This window comes from Chiloscyllium punctatum, chromosome 5 (assembly GCF_047496795.1).
Source record: "Chiloscyllium punctatum isolate Juve2018m chromosome 5, sChiPun1.3, whole genome shotgun sequence".
Classification (NCBI taxonomy): Eukaryota; Metazoa; Chordata; class Chondrichthyes; order Orectolobiformes; family Hemiscylliidae; genus Chiloscyllium; species Chiloscyllium punctatum.
The window spans coordinates 36,260,746-36,279,367 of record NC_092743.1 but is presented as its reverse complement, the minus strand read 5'-3'; the positions used below and the strand labels follow the sequence as shown (position 1 = coordinate 36,279,367).

The window sequence follows — 18,622 nt, the reverse complement described above, 5'->3', positions numbered from 1 at the left end:
TCATGCACAAGGACACCCAGGTCCCTCTGCACAGCAGCATGTAGCAATTTTTCACCATTTAAATAATAGTCCATTTTGCTGTTATTTCAACCAAAACAGATGATCACACATTTCCCAACATTTATCCCATCTGCCATACCCTTGCCTACTCACTTAACCTAGCTATAACCTCCCGCAGACTGTGTTCCTCTGCAGACTTTCCTGTACCACTCATTTTAGTCATCTGCAAACTTTGACATACTACATTTGGTCTCCAACTCTGACGCATCTATGTAAATAACTGCAGTCCCAGCAATGATTCCTGAGGCAGACTACTAGCCACTTATCGCCAACCAGAAAAACCACCATTTACCCATTTATCTTTGCTTTCTATTAGTTAACTAATCTTCTATCCGTGCTAATATATTACCTGTAACACCATGCACCTTTATCTTATGTAGCAGCCTGTTGTGTGGCACATTGTTGAATGCCTTCTAGAAATCTAGATACACCACATCCACCAGTTCCCTATTGCTCACCACACTCATAGTATCCTCAAAGAATTCCAGTAAGTTAGTTAAACATGACCCCTGCCTTTTATGAACCCATGCTGTCTCTGCCCCATGTAATCTAACTTTACCAATTAATTTACCACACAGAATCCTGTCAAAGGCTTTACTAAAGTCCATGTAAACAATGTCTCCTGCTCTGGCCTCTTCAATATTTTGGTTTCCTCCTCAAAAAACTCAAAGTTTCAGAGACATCTCGCATAAAGCCATGCTGATGACCCATAATCAGTCCTGTGGCATTCCAATAATTATGATGACCCTTTTATACCAACTCTGACTTCTATTATTCAGCCATAGTATATTAATTATGGATAGACAATGTCCAACTACATGCATTTTTATCTTAAATAACTTAATGTGGTTACCTTATCAAACACCTTCATAAAATCCTAATGTTATATCCACTGCTTCCCCTTTATCTGTCCTGTCTTCTTCAAAAGTATTTTAATAAATTTGTCAGAAATTATTTAGCCATTATGAAGCCATCCACACACTGCTTGATCATATTATGTATATCTAAATGCTCTAAGATTACGTTCTTCATGATAGATTAACATTTTTGCAATAACAGACGTTAAGCCAACTGGCCTATAGATACTTGCTATATCTCCTTCTCTTTACAAATAAAAAGGTGGTACACGAGCAATTTGTCAATTCTGGTACTCCTCCAGAATATAACAATTTTTGGATTTTATTTAGTACTACCAGTGCATCTAATCTCTCTTTAGTTACTTCCTTTAATATCCTACAACCCATCTCTTCAGGGCATTATTGCTGTATTGTCCCATTAGTTTACCTAGCACCTTTTCTCTAGTCATAGCTAGTCCATTTATTTCCTCTCCTCCATTGCCCTTTGATTACTTTGTAATTTTTAAATAAGCACTAATAGTGTTAAAAAATAAGATTGATGCAAAATATGTATTCAACATCTGCCAATAAAAAGATAAGGAAATTTGTAGAGAAATGGTGCTAGGGAAGACAAAATTGTCATTAAAAATTGATTCATAGTTGTACTTTATTCAAGAGAAAAGAAAGCAATTCCCAAAAGGAGCAGTCATTGACATTCACGATAAAAGATCGATAGATGGATGAAGGTGGTTTGAAAAAGATAGCAGAGGCAAGTTTCGAGTTTTTGACCGAGGATTATCAAAGACAGACATCATCTCAGACATTATCGGGTCACAGGTCGCCAATATAGTTACTGCGCATGTTAGATTTCAGAACTGAGTTTGCAGTGATTCCCAGTCGTTCAACCAGCCTTCAACAACTGAATGTCTCTCTGAACAAGTCTTTCAAGTACAACTTAAGAAAAAGTGGAATAACAATGACTGGAGGAGAGAAATCATTCGCAAAATGAGACATCAAACATGCTCTGACATCAGCAATCCTGTTAATGGACTGCAGAGGTTTGGGATGAAATTAGAATGGCAATTGTCACCAAATCAACAAGTATGGTATATTCACTGTACCTTGTGGAATGATGGGTCAGAAAGAGGACATGCTTACTGACGATGATGTTGATGATCCATATAATGAAGTGGAAGATTGAGTCATATTATTTGGACGAGAATGAAAACAATTGTTATGGATTTTAAGTCATTCAGTAATTGCTTGCTGCTAAATAGTATTATTTTATTCAGACAGAAAAATAGTGAAATTGTCACTTTTCATTCATCAGGAATCCTGATGAAGTGCTTTTGCCCGAAATGACAATTTTCCTCCTCCTCAGATGTGCCTGACCTGCTGTGCTTTTTTAGCACCACTCTAATCTTGACTATAATATCCACTTCATTGACTTTTAACAGATGAGTTAACAATACTATTGGTTGTTCTTCCATCAGAATTGTCTTTCAAAGCGCTGTAGAAAAAAGTCTTCTTTAGTATGGGTCACAACCATTATAGGCAGCAAGGCCAATTTATTTATTGCCTTGTATTAGATGATTGACAGCACAAGTGAATGAATAAACTGCATCAGATACAAAACAGAATTTATTGCAATCTAATTTAGCAAAGTTAATATATGAAATTTGAAGTATGACTACATCATTTTTATTTTGTTTTGGCAAGGAACCTTGAGCAGTTGAGGTTCTCCTGTACTAGCAATGATGTGGGTTAAGACTAAAGGTAAGTCACATGGGAAGGAGCACGGTACACAGAAGGTTTCCTGAATAAACAAACATGGAGCTTAGAGCTCCATCGGTCCAAGGAAGCAGTCTAACCTTTCAGTAGCAATCTGTCATTAGGCACTTACCTGTCTGAGCTGATCAAGTTTCTTCAGTTCCTCACTGTAGTTGTCAGGATTTTCACCATAATGCTTCAAAATGTACTGAAAAGATAATTGATAGAGATTGTTTAGAGGACAAAGTAATCCACTTTTTCATCACTTAATTATGACACAATGTTAGCTGCGGCACACAACTGAAATACAGACATCCCCTTTACCAAAGCTGGTCACTGGCCTCATACCCTAATTTCCAGGACCTCTAATATTGTATCTAATAATGCAATTTTTTTTGCACACATTAGATTTAAAGCAGAGGTAAAGGATAAATAAGTAGGATCATAAAAGATTAAGCAGCAGTCTATCAGTTTCATGTCAGTGCATGTGACAATAAAGCTAATTCAATTCAATTGTAGTTATGGATTTTGCTTGCTTCTGCATTGTATCAGCTCCATAGTCACTCAAGAATCTTAACGCTGGCTATGCCTACCCAGGTGAAATGAAGCCAATAAAGTACATCCGTCTAAAGGTCTGGTTGCAATTTCATATATTGAATTTGAAATAACGAGCAATGACTATTACTGTGATAGCCTCCAAAAGATTATAGAACCATTGTCAAGCATCAGCTCTGACTCAGTGCTATGTTGGCAGATAAACATTGAAAGATTGGCATACTAGTACTCAGTATGCAACTACTGCAGATTCTATAATGACTGACGTTCTCTACTGTAACCACCTATGTAACATGGGAAGGTGTACTGAAAGAAACCCAAGTACGTATTTTTCTGAAGTGCAGAAATATTGGTGGGGAAGAAGAGAAGAGATAGAAAGCAATACCAGCAAAACAGCCGGAATCTAAAAGAAAGAAGTTGCAGTTTCAACACTTTTCGTCTTTCCATCTAAGATGAAGTGACCAGTACTATACTTCTGGAATGGTATACATGACTACAGCTCAAACATGCAAGTAGCTTGACACCAGCTAGGATAAATCAGTCCACTTAACTTACACCCCAACCACAAACTCCCTCCGCCAAAGTACAGTCATAGCAGTGTGCACTAAATGCAAGGTAACTGCAGCAACTCATCCAGATTCCTTCAACAGCACCTTTGAAACCCGTGACTTTTACCACTTAGAAGGATAAGGCAGCAGATACATGAAAGTACCGAGGGTGTGGTGTTGATAAAGCACAGCAGGCAGCAAAGGAGCAGGAGAATCGATATTTCGGGCAAGAGCTCTTCACTTCCAGTCCTCACTTTCTCCTTGTGGAAATACCACCAACTGCAAGTTTACTTTCCAAGTAATATACCATCCTCACCTAGAACTTTCTCACTGTTCGTTCACAATCACTGTAGGAAATCCTGGAATTCCCTGTTTAACATCACTGTGGATGCATCTGAAATAAATAGGCTGAAGCTGATCAAGGTGGCAATGCTTGAGGATAATTAGTGTTGAGCAACAAGAGTTGACCTTGCCAGCAACGCCCATGTCCCCACGCAAAAATTTTGAAAACTATAAATAATGGGCTGCTCAATCTACCTATCAATTCTATTTGCATGGATATTATGCCTGTAAATGAGATGATCTTATTGAACCATAGAAGGTAGTGGCACTGAGGATTTCATTCTCCATTTTAAAAAAAAATCAGTCTTAGCTAATCTCAAAAATTTTCCAATCTTCTAGCTTAACAAAACAAAATTGCAAAGTCAGAAGTCACACCAGGTTATAGTCCAGGTTTGTGAAATCACAGGCTTTCTGGGTACTGCTCCTTTGTCAGGCGAAAAGAAGGTAAATCGCCATTGTCCCAGAGGACCATAGTGTTTCTCTCTTACCAGACAGGTGGAGGTTTAAGCTGCAGTCATCACACCTCAGGCTAGAAGTAAGGTGAGAAGGTGCAATCTTCATGGTAACCTCAGCCGGTACAGGAATTAAACCTATTCTGTTAACATGACTCTGCATTGCAAACCAGACATCCAGCCATTAAGCACTACAATCAGTATGAATGAAGTAAACATTATTTCCAGTGAAAAAGAACTGTACCGGTGGTACAGAGCCACAACCAAAAATCCTGGTCCTCCAAAAGTTTGGTGACCAGGAAAAACTCCCTCTTGATAACAAAACATTACACATGGGTGGTGCATTCCTAGTGACCTACTTCACAATTTTAAAAACGTTTGTGAACTAAAAAGATATCACATATTTTGACCATTCAAATCCATTTAAACATACTGAGAAACCAAACATATCTATAAGTTGGAAGTCACCAAAGATCAGAAACTCAAGAGGATGGGGATAAATGGAATTTGCACTTATCAATGATGATCATTAATAGAATTTTCAAAATCCTATTTATGCTGTAACATTCCAATCAAAGACAAGACATAGTTTTATATATTGTCACCCTAGAAAGTGTACTTTTGCAATGCAAGGTCAAAATAATAGTGACTACGGGCCCAAATTTAGTTCTGTAAAGTTATGCTCTGTTCACGTGTTTAATATATTGCATGGAAGTTGTAGTTTAGAAAATGTAGCAACCCAAATAAAGTTGGGATCCTTCAAAATAACCCAAATCAGCTATCAAGTTTCATGCTACCTGCCAATCCCTTATCAAGCATCAGTAGCCTCACTTGCACTGCAGGCCAGGACAATAACAGGTCACAGACTATTTCACCGAAGTGCAGGAAGTCACAGAGCAGAACCAAACAATCAATTCCACAGCCAACACCACCATACATGCACTTGCAACATAAATACAGCAAAATGATCAGAGGTAAGATTCCTTTCCAGTTCTTATCCAACAAAAAACTTGAAATAATATGATATTTCTAGCACAGTGAAAGTTCTATCACACTTCACAGTAGTGTCATCACCAAATGGGAGGTGGAAATACAAAAAAGGATGTTAGGACAACTGACCAAAAATCCTGGTGCAGGTACACTGATTTTAAGTAGCTTATTCTAAAGGGAGGGATGAAAATGCAAAGTATCATAAAAAGAATTCCAGAGCTTAGGCCCTGGGAGCTAAAAACACAGCAATTATATATTTTGAAATGTAATCATTGTTGTAGAAACATGGCAACCAATTTGCATACAGCATGTTCCTACTATAGCAATGAGATGACCATTTAATCTGCTAGTATGATGTGATCAAGGTAAAAATTAAATTGCCAGGGCATGAGAAAATTTCCCTGCTCTTCTCCAAAATACCATAAATTGATACGCAAAAAGCTTAAGAAAAATCCTTCCAGAAGAAGGGTTCTGCTTTTCATTTACTCATCAATAGAGCTCAACTCTTTTTACACATAACCAAACTCCAACAGCTTTTCAGGCACTCTTACTGAACAAAAGCATCTTGCTTCACGTTTCAGAAAATAACAGCCATGTAACGAGGCTGCAGGTTACAGGTGTACCCAGAGCCAGTCTCATCAAACATACTCAAGCCTCCCAGACGTGCATCGGATGATTTTACAGTTCACATAAAAATGGTGAGAAAATTTTAATAATCAGGTCAAAAAATACAAATTTTATTTAAAATTCCTAACATGGTTTTAAAAAATACCTTTAAAATAATAAATTGTCTTTTGTGTAAATATAGAGTTCAGTTACGCTTATTTATGGTATGACTATATGAACTCAATCATAAGACTATAGGAGGAATAGGCCATGTGGCCCATCGATGTTCTGTCAATCAATAAGATCATGGCTGACCTTTTCACAGACTCAGCTCCACTTATCCACCTGCTCACAATAACACTTAATTGCTTCAGTGAATAGAAATCAGGAGGGTTTCCTGACACAATATGTAGATAGGCCAACAAGAGGTGAGGCTATACTGGATTTGGTTCTAGGTAATGAACCAGGCCAGGTGTTAGACTTGGAGGTAGGTGAGCACTTTGGGGACAGTGACCACAATTAGGTGACTTTTACTCTAGTGATGGAGAGGGATAAGTGTGCACTGCAGGGCAACAGTTATAGCTGGGGGCAGGGAAATTATGATGCAGTGAGGCATGACTTAGGATGTGTGGATTGGAAAAATAGGCTTCAAGGGAAGAACACAAATGATATGTGGAGATTGTTCAAGGAACAGCTAATGGGTGTCCTTGATAAGTATGTACCAGTCAGGCAGGGAGTAAAGGGTCTTGTGAGGGAGCCATGGTTTAATAAGGAATTGGAATCCCTTGTGAAAGGGAAGAAGGCGGCCTATGTAAAGATGAGGCGTGAAGGTTCAGTTGGGGCGATTGAGAGTTATAAGGTAGCCAGGAAGGATCTAAAGAGAGAGCTAAGAGCAGCGAGAAGGGGACATGAAAAGTCCTTAGTTGGTAGGATTAGGGAAAACCCAAAGGCCTTCTATAGGTATGTCAGGAATAAAAGGATGACTAGGGTAGGTATCGGTCCAGTCAAGGATAGTAGTGGGAAGTTGTGTGTGGAGGCGGAGGAGATTGGTGAGACACTAAATCAATACTTTTCGTCAGTATTCACTCAGGAACAGGACACTGTTGCTGATGTGAATATTGAGTCACAAGTGATTAGAATGGATGGCCTTGAGGTACGTAGGGAAGAGGTCTGGGGAATACTGGAAAGGATGAAAATAGATAAGTCCTCTGGGCCTGATGGCATTTATCCTAGGATCCTCTGGGAAGCTAGGGAGGAGATAGCGGAGCCATTGGCCTTGATTTTTATGTCCTCGTTGTCTACAGGAATAGTGCCAGAAGACTGGAGGATAGCGAATGTGGTCCCCTTGTTCAAGAAGGGGAGCAGGGATAGCCCGAGTAACTATAGGCCAGTCAGTCTAACTTCTGTTGTGGGCAAAGTCTTAGAGAGAATTGTAAGGGATAGGATTTATGAACATCTGGATAGGAATAATGTGATCAAGGATAGTCAGCATGGTTTTGTGAAGGGCAGGTCGTGCCTCACAAACCTTATTGAATTCTTTGAGAAGGTGACCAAGGACGTGGACGAGGGTAAAGCAGTAGATGTGGTGTATATGGATTTTAGTAAGGCGTTCGATAAGGTACCCCATGGCAGGCTAATGCAAAAACTACGGAGGTATGGCATTGAGGGTGCATTAGAGGTTTGGATTAGGAATTGGCTGGCTGGAAGGAGACGGAGGGTAGTAGTTGATGGTATAGGTTCATCTTGGAGCGCAGTTACTAGCGGTGTTCCACAAGGATCTGTTTTGGGACCATTGCTGTTTGTCATTTTTATAAATGACCTGGAGGAGGGGCTTGAAGGCTGGGTGAGCAAGTTTGCGGATGACACGAAAGTCAGTGGAGTTGTGGACAGCGAAGGAGGATGTGGCAGGTTACAGCGCAATATAGATAAGTTGCAGAGCTGGGCAGTAAGGTGGCAAATGGAATTCAATGTAGCTAAGTGTGAAGTCATTCACTTTGGTAGAAGTAACAAGAAGATGGATTACTGGGCTAATGGTAGACTACTTGGCAGTGTGGATGAGCAGAGGGATCTTGGTGTCCATGTACACAGATCTTTGAAAGTTGTCACCCAGGAAAATAGTGCTGTGAAGAAGGCATATGGTGTACTGGGCTTTATTGGTAGAGGAATTGAGTTCCGGAGTCCTGAGGTCATGTTGCAGTTGTATAAGACTCTGGTGCGGCCTCATCTGGAGTATTGTGTGCAGTTTTGGTCGCCATACTACAGGAAGGATGTGGAGGCATTGGAACGAGTGCAGAGGAGGTTTACCAGGATGTTGCCTGGCATGGTAGGAAGATCGTATGAGGAAAGGCTGAGGCACTTGGGACTTTTCTTATTGGAGAAAAGAAGGTTTAGGGGAGATTTGATAGAGGTGTACAAGATGATTAGGGGTTTAGATAGGGTTGACAGTGAGAATCTTTTTCCGCGTATGGAGTCAGCTGTTACTAGGGGACACAGCTTTAAATTAAGGGGTGGCAGGTACAGGACAGATGTTAGGAGTAGATTTTTTACTGAGCGAGTTGTGAGTTCATGGAATGCCCTGCCAGTAGCAGTGGTGGACTCTCCCTCTTTATGGTCATTTAAGCGGGCATTGGACAAGCATATGGAGGTTATTGGGCTAGTGTAGGTTAGGTAGGCTTCGGTCGGCGCAACATCGAGGGCCGAAGGGCCTGTACTGCGCTGTATTTTTCTATGTTCTATAAATCACTGTCTTAAAAACATTCAATGAGGTAGCCTCAACTGCTTCACTAGGCAGGGAATTCCACAGATTTACAACTGTTTGGTTGAAGAAAGTTAGTCTTAAAGTTAGTCAACTTAGTCTTAAATCTGCTTCCCCTTATTTTGAGGCGATGCCCCGGTTCTAGTTTCATCCACCAGTGGAAACCACCTTCCTGCTTCTATCCTATCTTTACCCTTCATAATTTTACATGTTTCTATAAAAATCCCCTCAAATTCATCTAAATTCCAATAATGTTGTCCCAGTCTACTCCATCTCTTCTCATACGTCTATGCTCAAAACTCCAGAATCAACCTAGTGGACCTCTACTGCACCCCCTCCACTGCCAGTCCATCCTTTCTCAAGTAAGGAGACCAAATCTTCATACAGCACTTCAGATGGATGGCCTCACCAGCACCCTATACAGTTGCAACATAACCTCCCTATTTTTAAATTGTATTCCTCCAGCAGCAAAGAATAATATTCCATTTGCCTTGTTAACGACCTACTGCATCTACAAACCAACTTTTTGTGATTCATGCACAAGGACACCAGGTCCCTCTGCACAGCAGAATGCTGCAATTCTTCACTAAAATATAGTCCATTTTGCTGTTATTCCTACCAAAATAGATGACCTCACATTCATCAACAGTGTACTCCACCTGCCAGACCTTTGCCCCCTCACCTAACTATATCCCTCACTTTGCTCTACCATTCTTCTTAGCGGCATCTGCAAACTTCGGCACACCACACTTCGTCTCCAACTCTAAAGCATCTATGTAAATAGGGCGACACAGTGGCTCAGTGGTTAGCACAGCTGCCTCACAGCACCAGGGTCCCAGGTTAGATTCCAGCCTCGGGCGACTGTCTGCATGGAGTTTGCACATTTTCCCTGTGCCTGCGTGGGTTTCCTGTGCGTGCTCCGGTTTCCTCCCACAGTCCAAAGATGTGCAGGTCAGGTGAATTGGCCATGCTAAATTACCCATAGTGATAGGTGCATTAGTCAGAGGGAAGTGGGTCTAGGTGGGTTACTCTTCAGAGGGTCAGTGTGAATTTGTTGGGCTGAAGGACGTGATTCCACACTGTAGGGAATCTAAATTGTAAATAACTGAGGTCTCAACACTGATCCCTGAGGCACACCACAAGCCACTGATTAACTAACTAACAGAAAACAAAGAGTAGGAATAAATGGGTGTTTTTCTGGTAGGCAATCTTCAATCATGCTCATACATTACCCTTAACGCCATGTACCTTCATCTTATGCAGCAGCCTTTTGTACAGTACCTTGCTGACTGCCTTCTGGAAATTCAAATTCACCACATCCACCCATTCTCCATTCCGCCACACTCGTAATATCGTCAAAGAATCCCAGTGAATTAGTTAAATATGCCCTGCCTTTCCAATGGGACAATTTCTATCCAGGTGTCTTGCTATTTTTTCCTTGATTACAGATCCAAGCATTTTGCCCACTACAGAAGTTAAGCTCATAGTTACATTGCGTTTTAACATACCTCAGAATTATTATGGTGCAAGCAGCAGCCATTTGGCCCATCATATTTGTATAATTCTCTAAACAATTTAACTTATAGCCATACTCCTGCTTTATTCTCCCATAACCAGTTTTATGTACATAGAAATATATAATCCAATGCGGAGTTGAATATCTCAATTAAATCTGCCTCCATCATACTTCCAGACACTACATTCCAAACGCAAATGACTGAGAAAAAAAGATTTGCCTCACCTCGAATTTACTTATTTTGCTAAACATTTTAAAACTATTCTCCTCTTGTTAATTACCCCCTCTATCAAAGCTCATGATTTTGAAAACTTTGGTCAAACCTCCTCTTAGCCTTCTCCTTTCCATGGAAAACAGTTCCAATTTATCAAATCTTCTCTCCTAATTGAAGTGGCTCATCCATGGAGCCATTCTTGTATTCTTAAAAATATTATACCTTCTAAATTGATATAATCCAAGGAGACTGAGGAAATACAGTAATAGAAAGTGAAGTGGGTTTAGATATTGCCACGTATATGCCTAAGCACACATTTTGACACTGAGAAAATAAGGCTGTCTTATATTCCAGGTCAAATCGTGAGACCTAATCAATGGAACTGTCACAGTTGGGGTTCACACATAAGACAAGGAATCACAGCAAAATTATGCAAATGCTGAAAATCTGAAATAAAATCAGAGGTGCTGCAGAAACTCAACAGGTCTGGCAGAGAGAGAGAGAAAAACAATTTATGTTTCTCGTCAAATATAAGTTCTACAGCTCAAAGGATGATTATTATGTCCATTGATGGCCAATCATTTCAGTTGTAAGAGTTCCTCAAGATAATATCCTAGGCCCAAACATCTTCAGCTACCTCAATGACTGTTTCAAGATCTAAAGGTCAGAAATGTGTCGTCTGATTCAACAACATACACAACTCCTCAGACACTGAAGCAGTCTGTACCCATCTGCAGCAAGAGTTAGTCAGCTTGTCTGAAGACAAGTGCCAAGTAACATCCCCACCACGTCAGTACCCAGCATGACAATCTCTACCAACAGGGAAACTTACCGTCTCCTTTCCATAAACAATGAAATTACCATCATTGAATCAATCAGCACTGCCCAGAAACTTAACTGGTCAGCTCTTGTGATAACAAGAGTGGATCAGCAAACACATACTGTGAGGTGGTTAACTTGCTAGCTGACCCCTACAAGGGGCAAGTCAGGAGTGTAATGGAATACTTTCCATTTGCTTGGATGTATGCAGAGCCAACAAAATGGTACACTTAAACATTCACCTTGTCGGCACTGTTTACAAATTACTGCCATATATTTGACCAATTCTCCTTTATCATACTGTTGGAGCACGTAACCTCTAGCATCTAGAAAAACAAGGGAAGCATATGCATGACAAGATCGTCACTTACAAGTGCAAACCATGATTTGGAGACGCCAGTGTTGGACTGGGGTGTGTTGCTGGAAAAGCGCAGGTCAGGCAGCATCCAAGGAGCAGGACAATCGATGTTTCGGGCATGAGCCCTTCGTCGATTCTCCTGCTCCTTGGATGCTGCCTGGCCTGCTGCGCTTTTCCAGCAACACATTTTCAGCTCTGATCTCCAGCATCTGCAGTCCTCACTTTACCCTTGGACTGGGGTGTACAAAGTTAAAAATCACACAACACCAGGTTATAGACCAACAGGTTTAATTGGAAACACCAGCTTTCGGAGCACTGTTCCTTCATCAGGTGGTTGTGGAGAATAAGATTGTAAGACACAATTTATTGCAAAAGTTTACAGTATGATGTAACTGAAATTATATATTGAAAAAGACCTGGATTGTTTGTTAAGTCTCTCATCTTTTAGAATGACTGTATTGGTTTCAGTACTTTCATATGTAAATCACAAAACATTTTTTAAAAGTTGCATTCTCAAGTGCACTTTAACAATTGGAGTCATGTCGGCCCAGATAAGGTATTGAAGGTGTTAACTCCCTGTGAAGCTGTCTGTGCCACAATGGTCGGACTGATTTGAATCTAAAAAACAGATTTACAGAATCTTACATGGATTCATGCAATTTTTGAGCAAAGTAAGATTTAATTCTGCAAGTACAAATTCACCCCACAAACTTATATGTGCATATCTATGTGGGTGCATTTTTTTTTTTGGGGGGGGGGGGGGGGGGGGGGAAGAAAGAGTATCAGTGTCTGTAAGAGTATGTGTGTTTCTGTGAGACAGTATAAAGGCTTTAAGTCTGTGAGAGGGTGTGTGAGAGAGTTTGTGTGTGAGTGTATGAGAGAGGGCCTGTGTGTGTATGTGCACACACATGTGCATGTCTGTCTGTCTGTACATATAGTACTATAGTGTGACATGAACCCAGGGTCCCAGTTGCAAATCATATAGCATCCTGACATGGAACTAGACTATTATGAAGTCAAAATCTTCAAACTCCTTTCCTAGCAGCACTAAATTAACTATTGAGGTTCAAGATGGTAATTCACAAATCACCTTTCAACAACAATTAGGAATGGACAACAAATTTTTGATGTTGACAAAAATGCCTTTATTTAGTGAAACTGTTTTTAAAAGATATGAAAAAAGGCATACAGTTGATAGTCATTGGATGACTCAACAACACTTTCCCTCAGTATTGACTGCAGCATCAACCTTGATTTGTCTGTTCTGGAGTGGGATTTGAACACACAACTCTGGTCTTATTTTTCATATTGCTTTCCTTCTGAGCCCCATAGAACAATTTTTTTTTTTAAAACTCAGCTGGTCAGTAAGCATCTTTCATAAGAAAGGCCATCATTTTGATGAAAGGTCACCTCAAACTGAAACATTAGCTTTGCTTCGCTCCACAGCTGCTGCCTGACTTGCTGAGCATTTCCAGCTTTGGTGTTATTGTCTGCTGACAGCTGACTACTATAATCATCATGGCGTGACGGCGTGAACGCCCTTTGTGCAGCTCATCTCGGGTCAAGTATAACACCAAGGGAAGAAAACGGTTTGAATCAGCCTCAGACATTCGTTGCCTCAAGTCTGGAAGTTAATAGCTTTGGAATGACGAACAATCGAAAGGAACAGCAAATCGATTTAAAAAACAAGATGCCCGAACCTTTAACATTGAAGGTGGCAATATACACATCCAGGAATATTTGACTGTATGAAAATTATGAAGAGCAACAGGACGTGAGGCACTTGCTGGGATTCACAGGGACTCAGCAGACACGTTCTGGGCCCTGAGTGACACCAGCCTCCTCCTTCCCAAACCAAAACACTCAGTCTGAACCCCTTGGCGTTATTCGGGCTCAAAATAATTTAATTCGGACAAAGAACACCAAGCTCTCGATATTCGGCCGACTCTGCGTCACTCTTACTTACCTGTCGGACGGCACCGGCGAAAGGAAACTCCCCGGCTTCCTTCAAATCCAGCCAGATCATCGGCATCCGCGGCACGGCCTCCATGTTGAGAGGACAACCAACACCAACCAGACGTCGGCGCCATCCAGCGGATATGACGTAATTACGGAACTGCACCCCCCCCCCCCCATGTCTTGTGGGAATTGTAGTTCCGCCCTCTCATAGCTGGGTGCCTCCACACAAGAGTGGTGGAGTTGTTACAATAATGAAGTACTAAATTCAAACTGATCATAAGTGACAGTCATTGCCAAGCTCAATCCTCTTCATGAAAAAGTGACAAACTTAAAAATCAAGAGATTTGCCATAAAAGTCATAAATTACATTTTTTCAAAACTAATTTTGCTTGACGTCTTAGTTATACTCATCTTCAGTATTTTAATTTCTAACATGTCAGAACACTTTACAAACATTTTAACACTTCATCTGAAATGCTTTGCAAAATGTTTTCTAAAATCCTAAGTAGGTCCTCTAGCACTTATGGCAAGAATCAAAGTTAATGTATAATGTTAATGTATATATTGATAACAGAAAGTGGTGGAGACACTATGCAGGTCTGACAGCAGCTGTAAATTAGATTCCCTATAGTATGGAAACAGGCCATTCAGCCAAACAAGTCCACACCAACCCCCTGAAGAGCAGACTACCCAGACCCACTCCACTATCCTATATTTACCCGGAATATTGTGGGCAATTTAGCTTGAGCTATTCACCTGAACCGGATTTCTTTGGATTGTGGGAAGAAACCGGAGCACCTAGAGGAAACCAACACAATCATGGGGAGAATGTGCAAACTCCACACAGACAGTTGCCCAAGGCAGGAATCAAACCTGGGTTGCTGGCACTGTGAGGCAGCAGTGCTAACCACTGAGCCACCATGCGCAAGTCCAGTGAATCAGTCACAACATTTTGCTCTTGCTTTAAAACAATTCTACCTGATATCCTCATACATATTAAACAAGGACCTACTCCCACCACAGTAAAATGAAACAGCATAGAAGAAGGAATTCTACCCAATGTGCCTAGGTGAGCTATTTGAAGACCTTTTTTTCCCTTCCAAGTTTTTATTCGTTTTACCATATTGATTATTACATCTGCTTCTAACTGCGCACAGTAAAATACATTCAGGGTCAGTACCATGATCCATGATGGAGAATAAAAATACATGAAAGGATTCAATGAAATAAGATGGCATGAGCTAACCAGCAAATGGCTCATTAAATCTGCAGTGATTGTAATAAAGTCAGCCAGCTGGACCTCACAGAATATGAGTTCCCTGACTGGGCTGTTAATCTGGCCCAATCAGAGAACCCTGGCTGACAGATATAAACACAAGTGTTTTTGATTTGACCCCTGCCCTCCCCTTCACTGTTTGCTCACACAGCATTGCCCTGTGGTTTGAAGGGCAGTGCTTGTCACTGGCCACTCGGGTGTCTTTCCTATCTTCCTGGTGGTGGAAATTGAATAAAGATCTGTGCACTTTGTGTCTTTCACTGTGTCTCACATCTACACGCACACACCATGGGTGCTGGGGAAAAAAATAAGCACTACCGCACTTAGGTGGTAGTGTGGGGGTTAGATATATAAAAAAAAAGAAAAAAAAAAGAAAAAGAAAAAAAAAGAAAAAAGAAAAAGAAAGAAAAAATAAACACAAGTGTTTTTGATTTGACCCCTGCCCTCCCCTTCACTGTTTGATCACACAGCATTGCCCTTTGATGTGAAGGGCACTGCTTGTCACTGGCCACTCGGGTGTTTCCTTCTACCTGGTGGTGGAAATTTGAATAAAGGTTCATGCACATTGTGTCTTTCACTGTGTCTCACACCTGCACACACACAACATGGGTGCTGTGGGAAAAATATAAGCACTACCGCGGTTAGGCGGTAGTGTGGGGGTTTAATTAAAAAAAAGAGTGTCAGATATCCTGTTCACTCTGAGAGTTGGCTCTGAGGGAATTGGATCAGTGTCAAGGACTCTCCACATGTAAGTAAAGGGTGACTTGGTGACAGAAAATTGATCTCTGTGGAGTTATTTCATCTGCTGTTGCTTGATCAAAGGTGAGGGGTTAAGCTTTCCTTAATTACATTGAAAAAAATCATAAACACAAGTGTCTTCACTCTGAGAGCTAGCTCTGGGGGAAGTGGACCAATGTCAAGGACAAATAAAGGGTGACTTGGTGGAGGGATTCTGGCCCCTGTGGAGTTATTTCAGTTACAGTTTAGAAGAATGGGAGGTAATCATAGAGAAACATGTAAGATTCTGATGGGATTTGACAAGGTAGACGCCGAAAGAATGTTTCCCCTAATGGGACGACTAGAACTAGAGGACACAAGATTAGAAGTAAATTTATGTTTCAAACCAAGATGATGAGAAAAGCTTTCTCCTACAGGATCATGAGTCTGAGGCATGGCTACCTGAAGGCTGGAAGCTAATATAAAAAAATAAGAAAATAAACAAGAGTGTCAGTGATTCGGTTCACTCTGAGAGCTGGCTCAGTGTCAAGGACTGTCCGTGTGGAAATACAGAGTGATTGTAGTGATGGGAAACTGACCTCTGTGAAGTTATTTCAGTGATGAAGAGAGTTAAGCATGCTCCTGAAGAAATTCTGTCTGGACTCCAACCTTTAAGTTTGCACAAGACCTTGGCTGGACTAAGAGCCCATACTGGGAATCTTTTACAAAATAAGGGTACAACTTTGGTTCCAGTCTCTTATGAAAATCAATTAGTTCAAGCCCAATCATGTTTGGGTGAAATTGATTGAGAAAGATTCATCTAGATTAGCTCAACATTTTTTGATTAGAAAATGGCTGCCTGACTGAAGTCCTAATTAAACATTCGGAAAATTTACAGCAAGATCCAGGGACTATCAAAGGAGCTAAGGCCTCTGGAGTTTTTTCAGCATCCAAATACAGGGGTGTTTTTGGATTAGACATCTGTTTTCATAAGTCTTAGTTCTGGAGCCCTTCTTGTATATGACGTACATTCATCCTTTGAACTTAAATACAGAAAATATGACTAAGAAAATGCGTATCTCCCAGAAGTTGGTATGGTGATAACTTGTGAGGAGGATAGCTGTAAACGTCAGGAGTCCGATGAGCAGAACTGCAGCAAATAGAATTCATCCTGCAAACTGTGAAGTAACAAACTTTGTAAGGGCTAAAAGGCAAGGAATTACAGTAAGGATGGTAAGACACTGGAAGGAACTGTAAATCTGAGCGACCTTGATGTACATGTTCACTGATCTCTGAAAGTAAGAGGACAGGTATATAAGGTGGTTTAAAAACATATATGGGATATTTGTCTCTCTTAACCAAGACACAGAATAGAAGAAGACAAAAATAATGCTGGAACTGTATAAAAACACTAGTTAGGGCACAATTGGCAACCATTGGTCAATATTTATAGGAAGGATGCGATTGTAGATTGTAGAGAAGGTGCAGAAGAGACTTTCCAGGATTCTGAGATCGGGGGCTGAGATATGAGGAAAGGTTTAATTGACTGAAGTTGTTTTCCTAGGAACAGTGAAGGTTAAGAGGGGAACTGATTGAGATATGTAAGATTATATGGGGTATAGATAATGTGGATAGGAAGGCATTTTTTTTCCATTTGTAGAGGGCTCAATAACCAAGAGAAATAATTATAAAGTAAGAGACTTAGAAGAAAGATGAGGAGATTTTTTTCACCCAGAGGATGGTGTGAGTCTGAAATAGTGGTTGAATCAGAATCTCTTGTATCATAAGAGTAGTATTGCAGTCAGATCCTGTGCAGATGGGCTGGCGGGAGAATTTGGTGACATCTTTAACCTCTCTTTATTTCAATCTGAAGTGCCCATCTGCTTCAAGAAGATGATCATCATCATTCTGGTGCCAAGGAAAAATCATGCAGTGTGACTTGACTACCATCTGGTGGTTCTGACCTCCTTAATTATCAAGTGGTCTGAATGGTTAGTCATGGCTCATATCAACTCCAGCTTACCAAGTTGCCTTGATCCTTTGCAATTTGCCTACCAGCAGAATAGATTCACAGCAGACATCATCTCCCTGGCCCTATGCTCATCCCTAGAATATCTGGACAATGAGGATACCTACATCAGGCTCCTAGTTACTGACTACAGCTCTGACTTTAACACCATAATTCCAAACCAACTCATCTCCAAACTCCAAGATCTAGGTCTCTGCCCCCCTCTCTATAACTAGACCTTTGACTTCTTGACACCTGGAGTGCAATAAGTAAGATTAGGCAATAACAATTCCTCCACAATAATCCTCAATTGTGCTCTGCAAGGCTGCTTACTCAACCCCCTAGTGTACTCCTTATACACACTGAAACCTTGACTGTATGGCCAATTCCATCTCAACGTCATTTATAAGTTTGCTGATGACAACGCTGTTGTAGGTCAGATCTCAAACAACTACATTCAGGAAAGATTGACAAGGATATTGCCAGGGTTGGAGGGTTTGAGCTATAGGGAGAGGCGGCATATGCTGGGGCTATTTTCCCTGGAGCATCAGAGGATGTCAGGTGACCTTATGGAAGTTTAAAAAATTATGAGGGGCATGGATAGGGTGAATAGTAGTCTTTTCCCCAGGGTAGGGGAGTCCAAAACTAGAGGGCATTGGTTTAGAAGAGACCTGAGAGCAACTTTTTTCACGCAGAGAGTGGTGCATGTATGGAATGAACTGTCAGAGGAAGTGGTGGCAGTTGGTACAATTGCATAATTTAAAAGGCATCTAGATGTATATATGAAGAGGAAGTGTTCTAGAGGGATATGGGCCAAATGCTGGCAGATGAGACTAGATTA

General features: G+C 40.8%; 1 protein-coding gene across 1 annotated transcript in view; it reads right to left on the bottom strand.

Moving 5' to 3' along the window:
- Positions 1 to 13,904, bottom strand: part of ptpn23a (protein tyrosine phosphatase, non-receptor type 23, a) — a 90,309-nt gene extending 76,405 nt beyond the window's left edge. Inside the window, exons 1-2 of the mRNA XM_072570035.1 lie at positions 13,788 to 13,904; positions 2,800 to 2,874 (exon numbers count right to left, since the gene is read on the bottom strand). Coding sequence (XP_072426136.1) covers positions 2,800 to 2,874; positions 13,788 to 13,871 — 159 coding nt within the window. The 5' untranslated portion in view covers positions 13,872 to 13,904. The remainder of the gene's footprint in view (positions 1 to 2,799; positions 2,875 to 13,787) is intronic.
- Between the last annotated feature and the right edge of the window lie 4,718 nt (positions 13,905 to 18,622).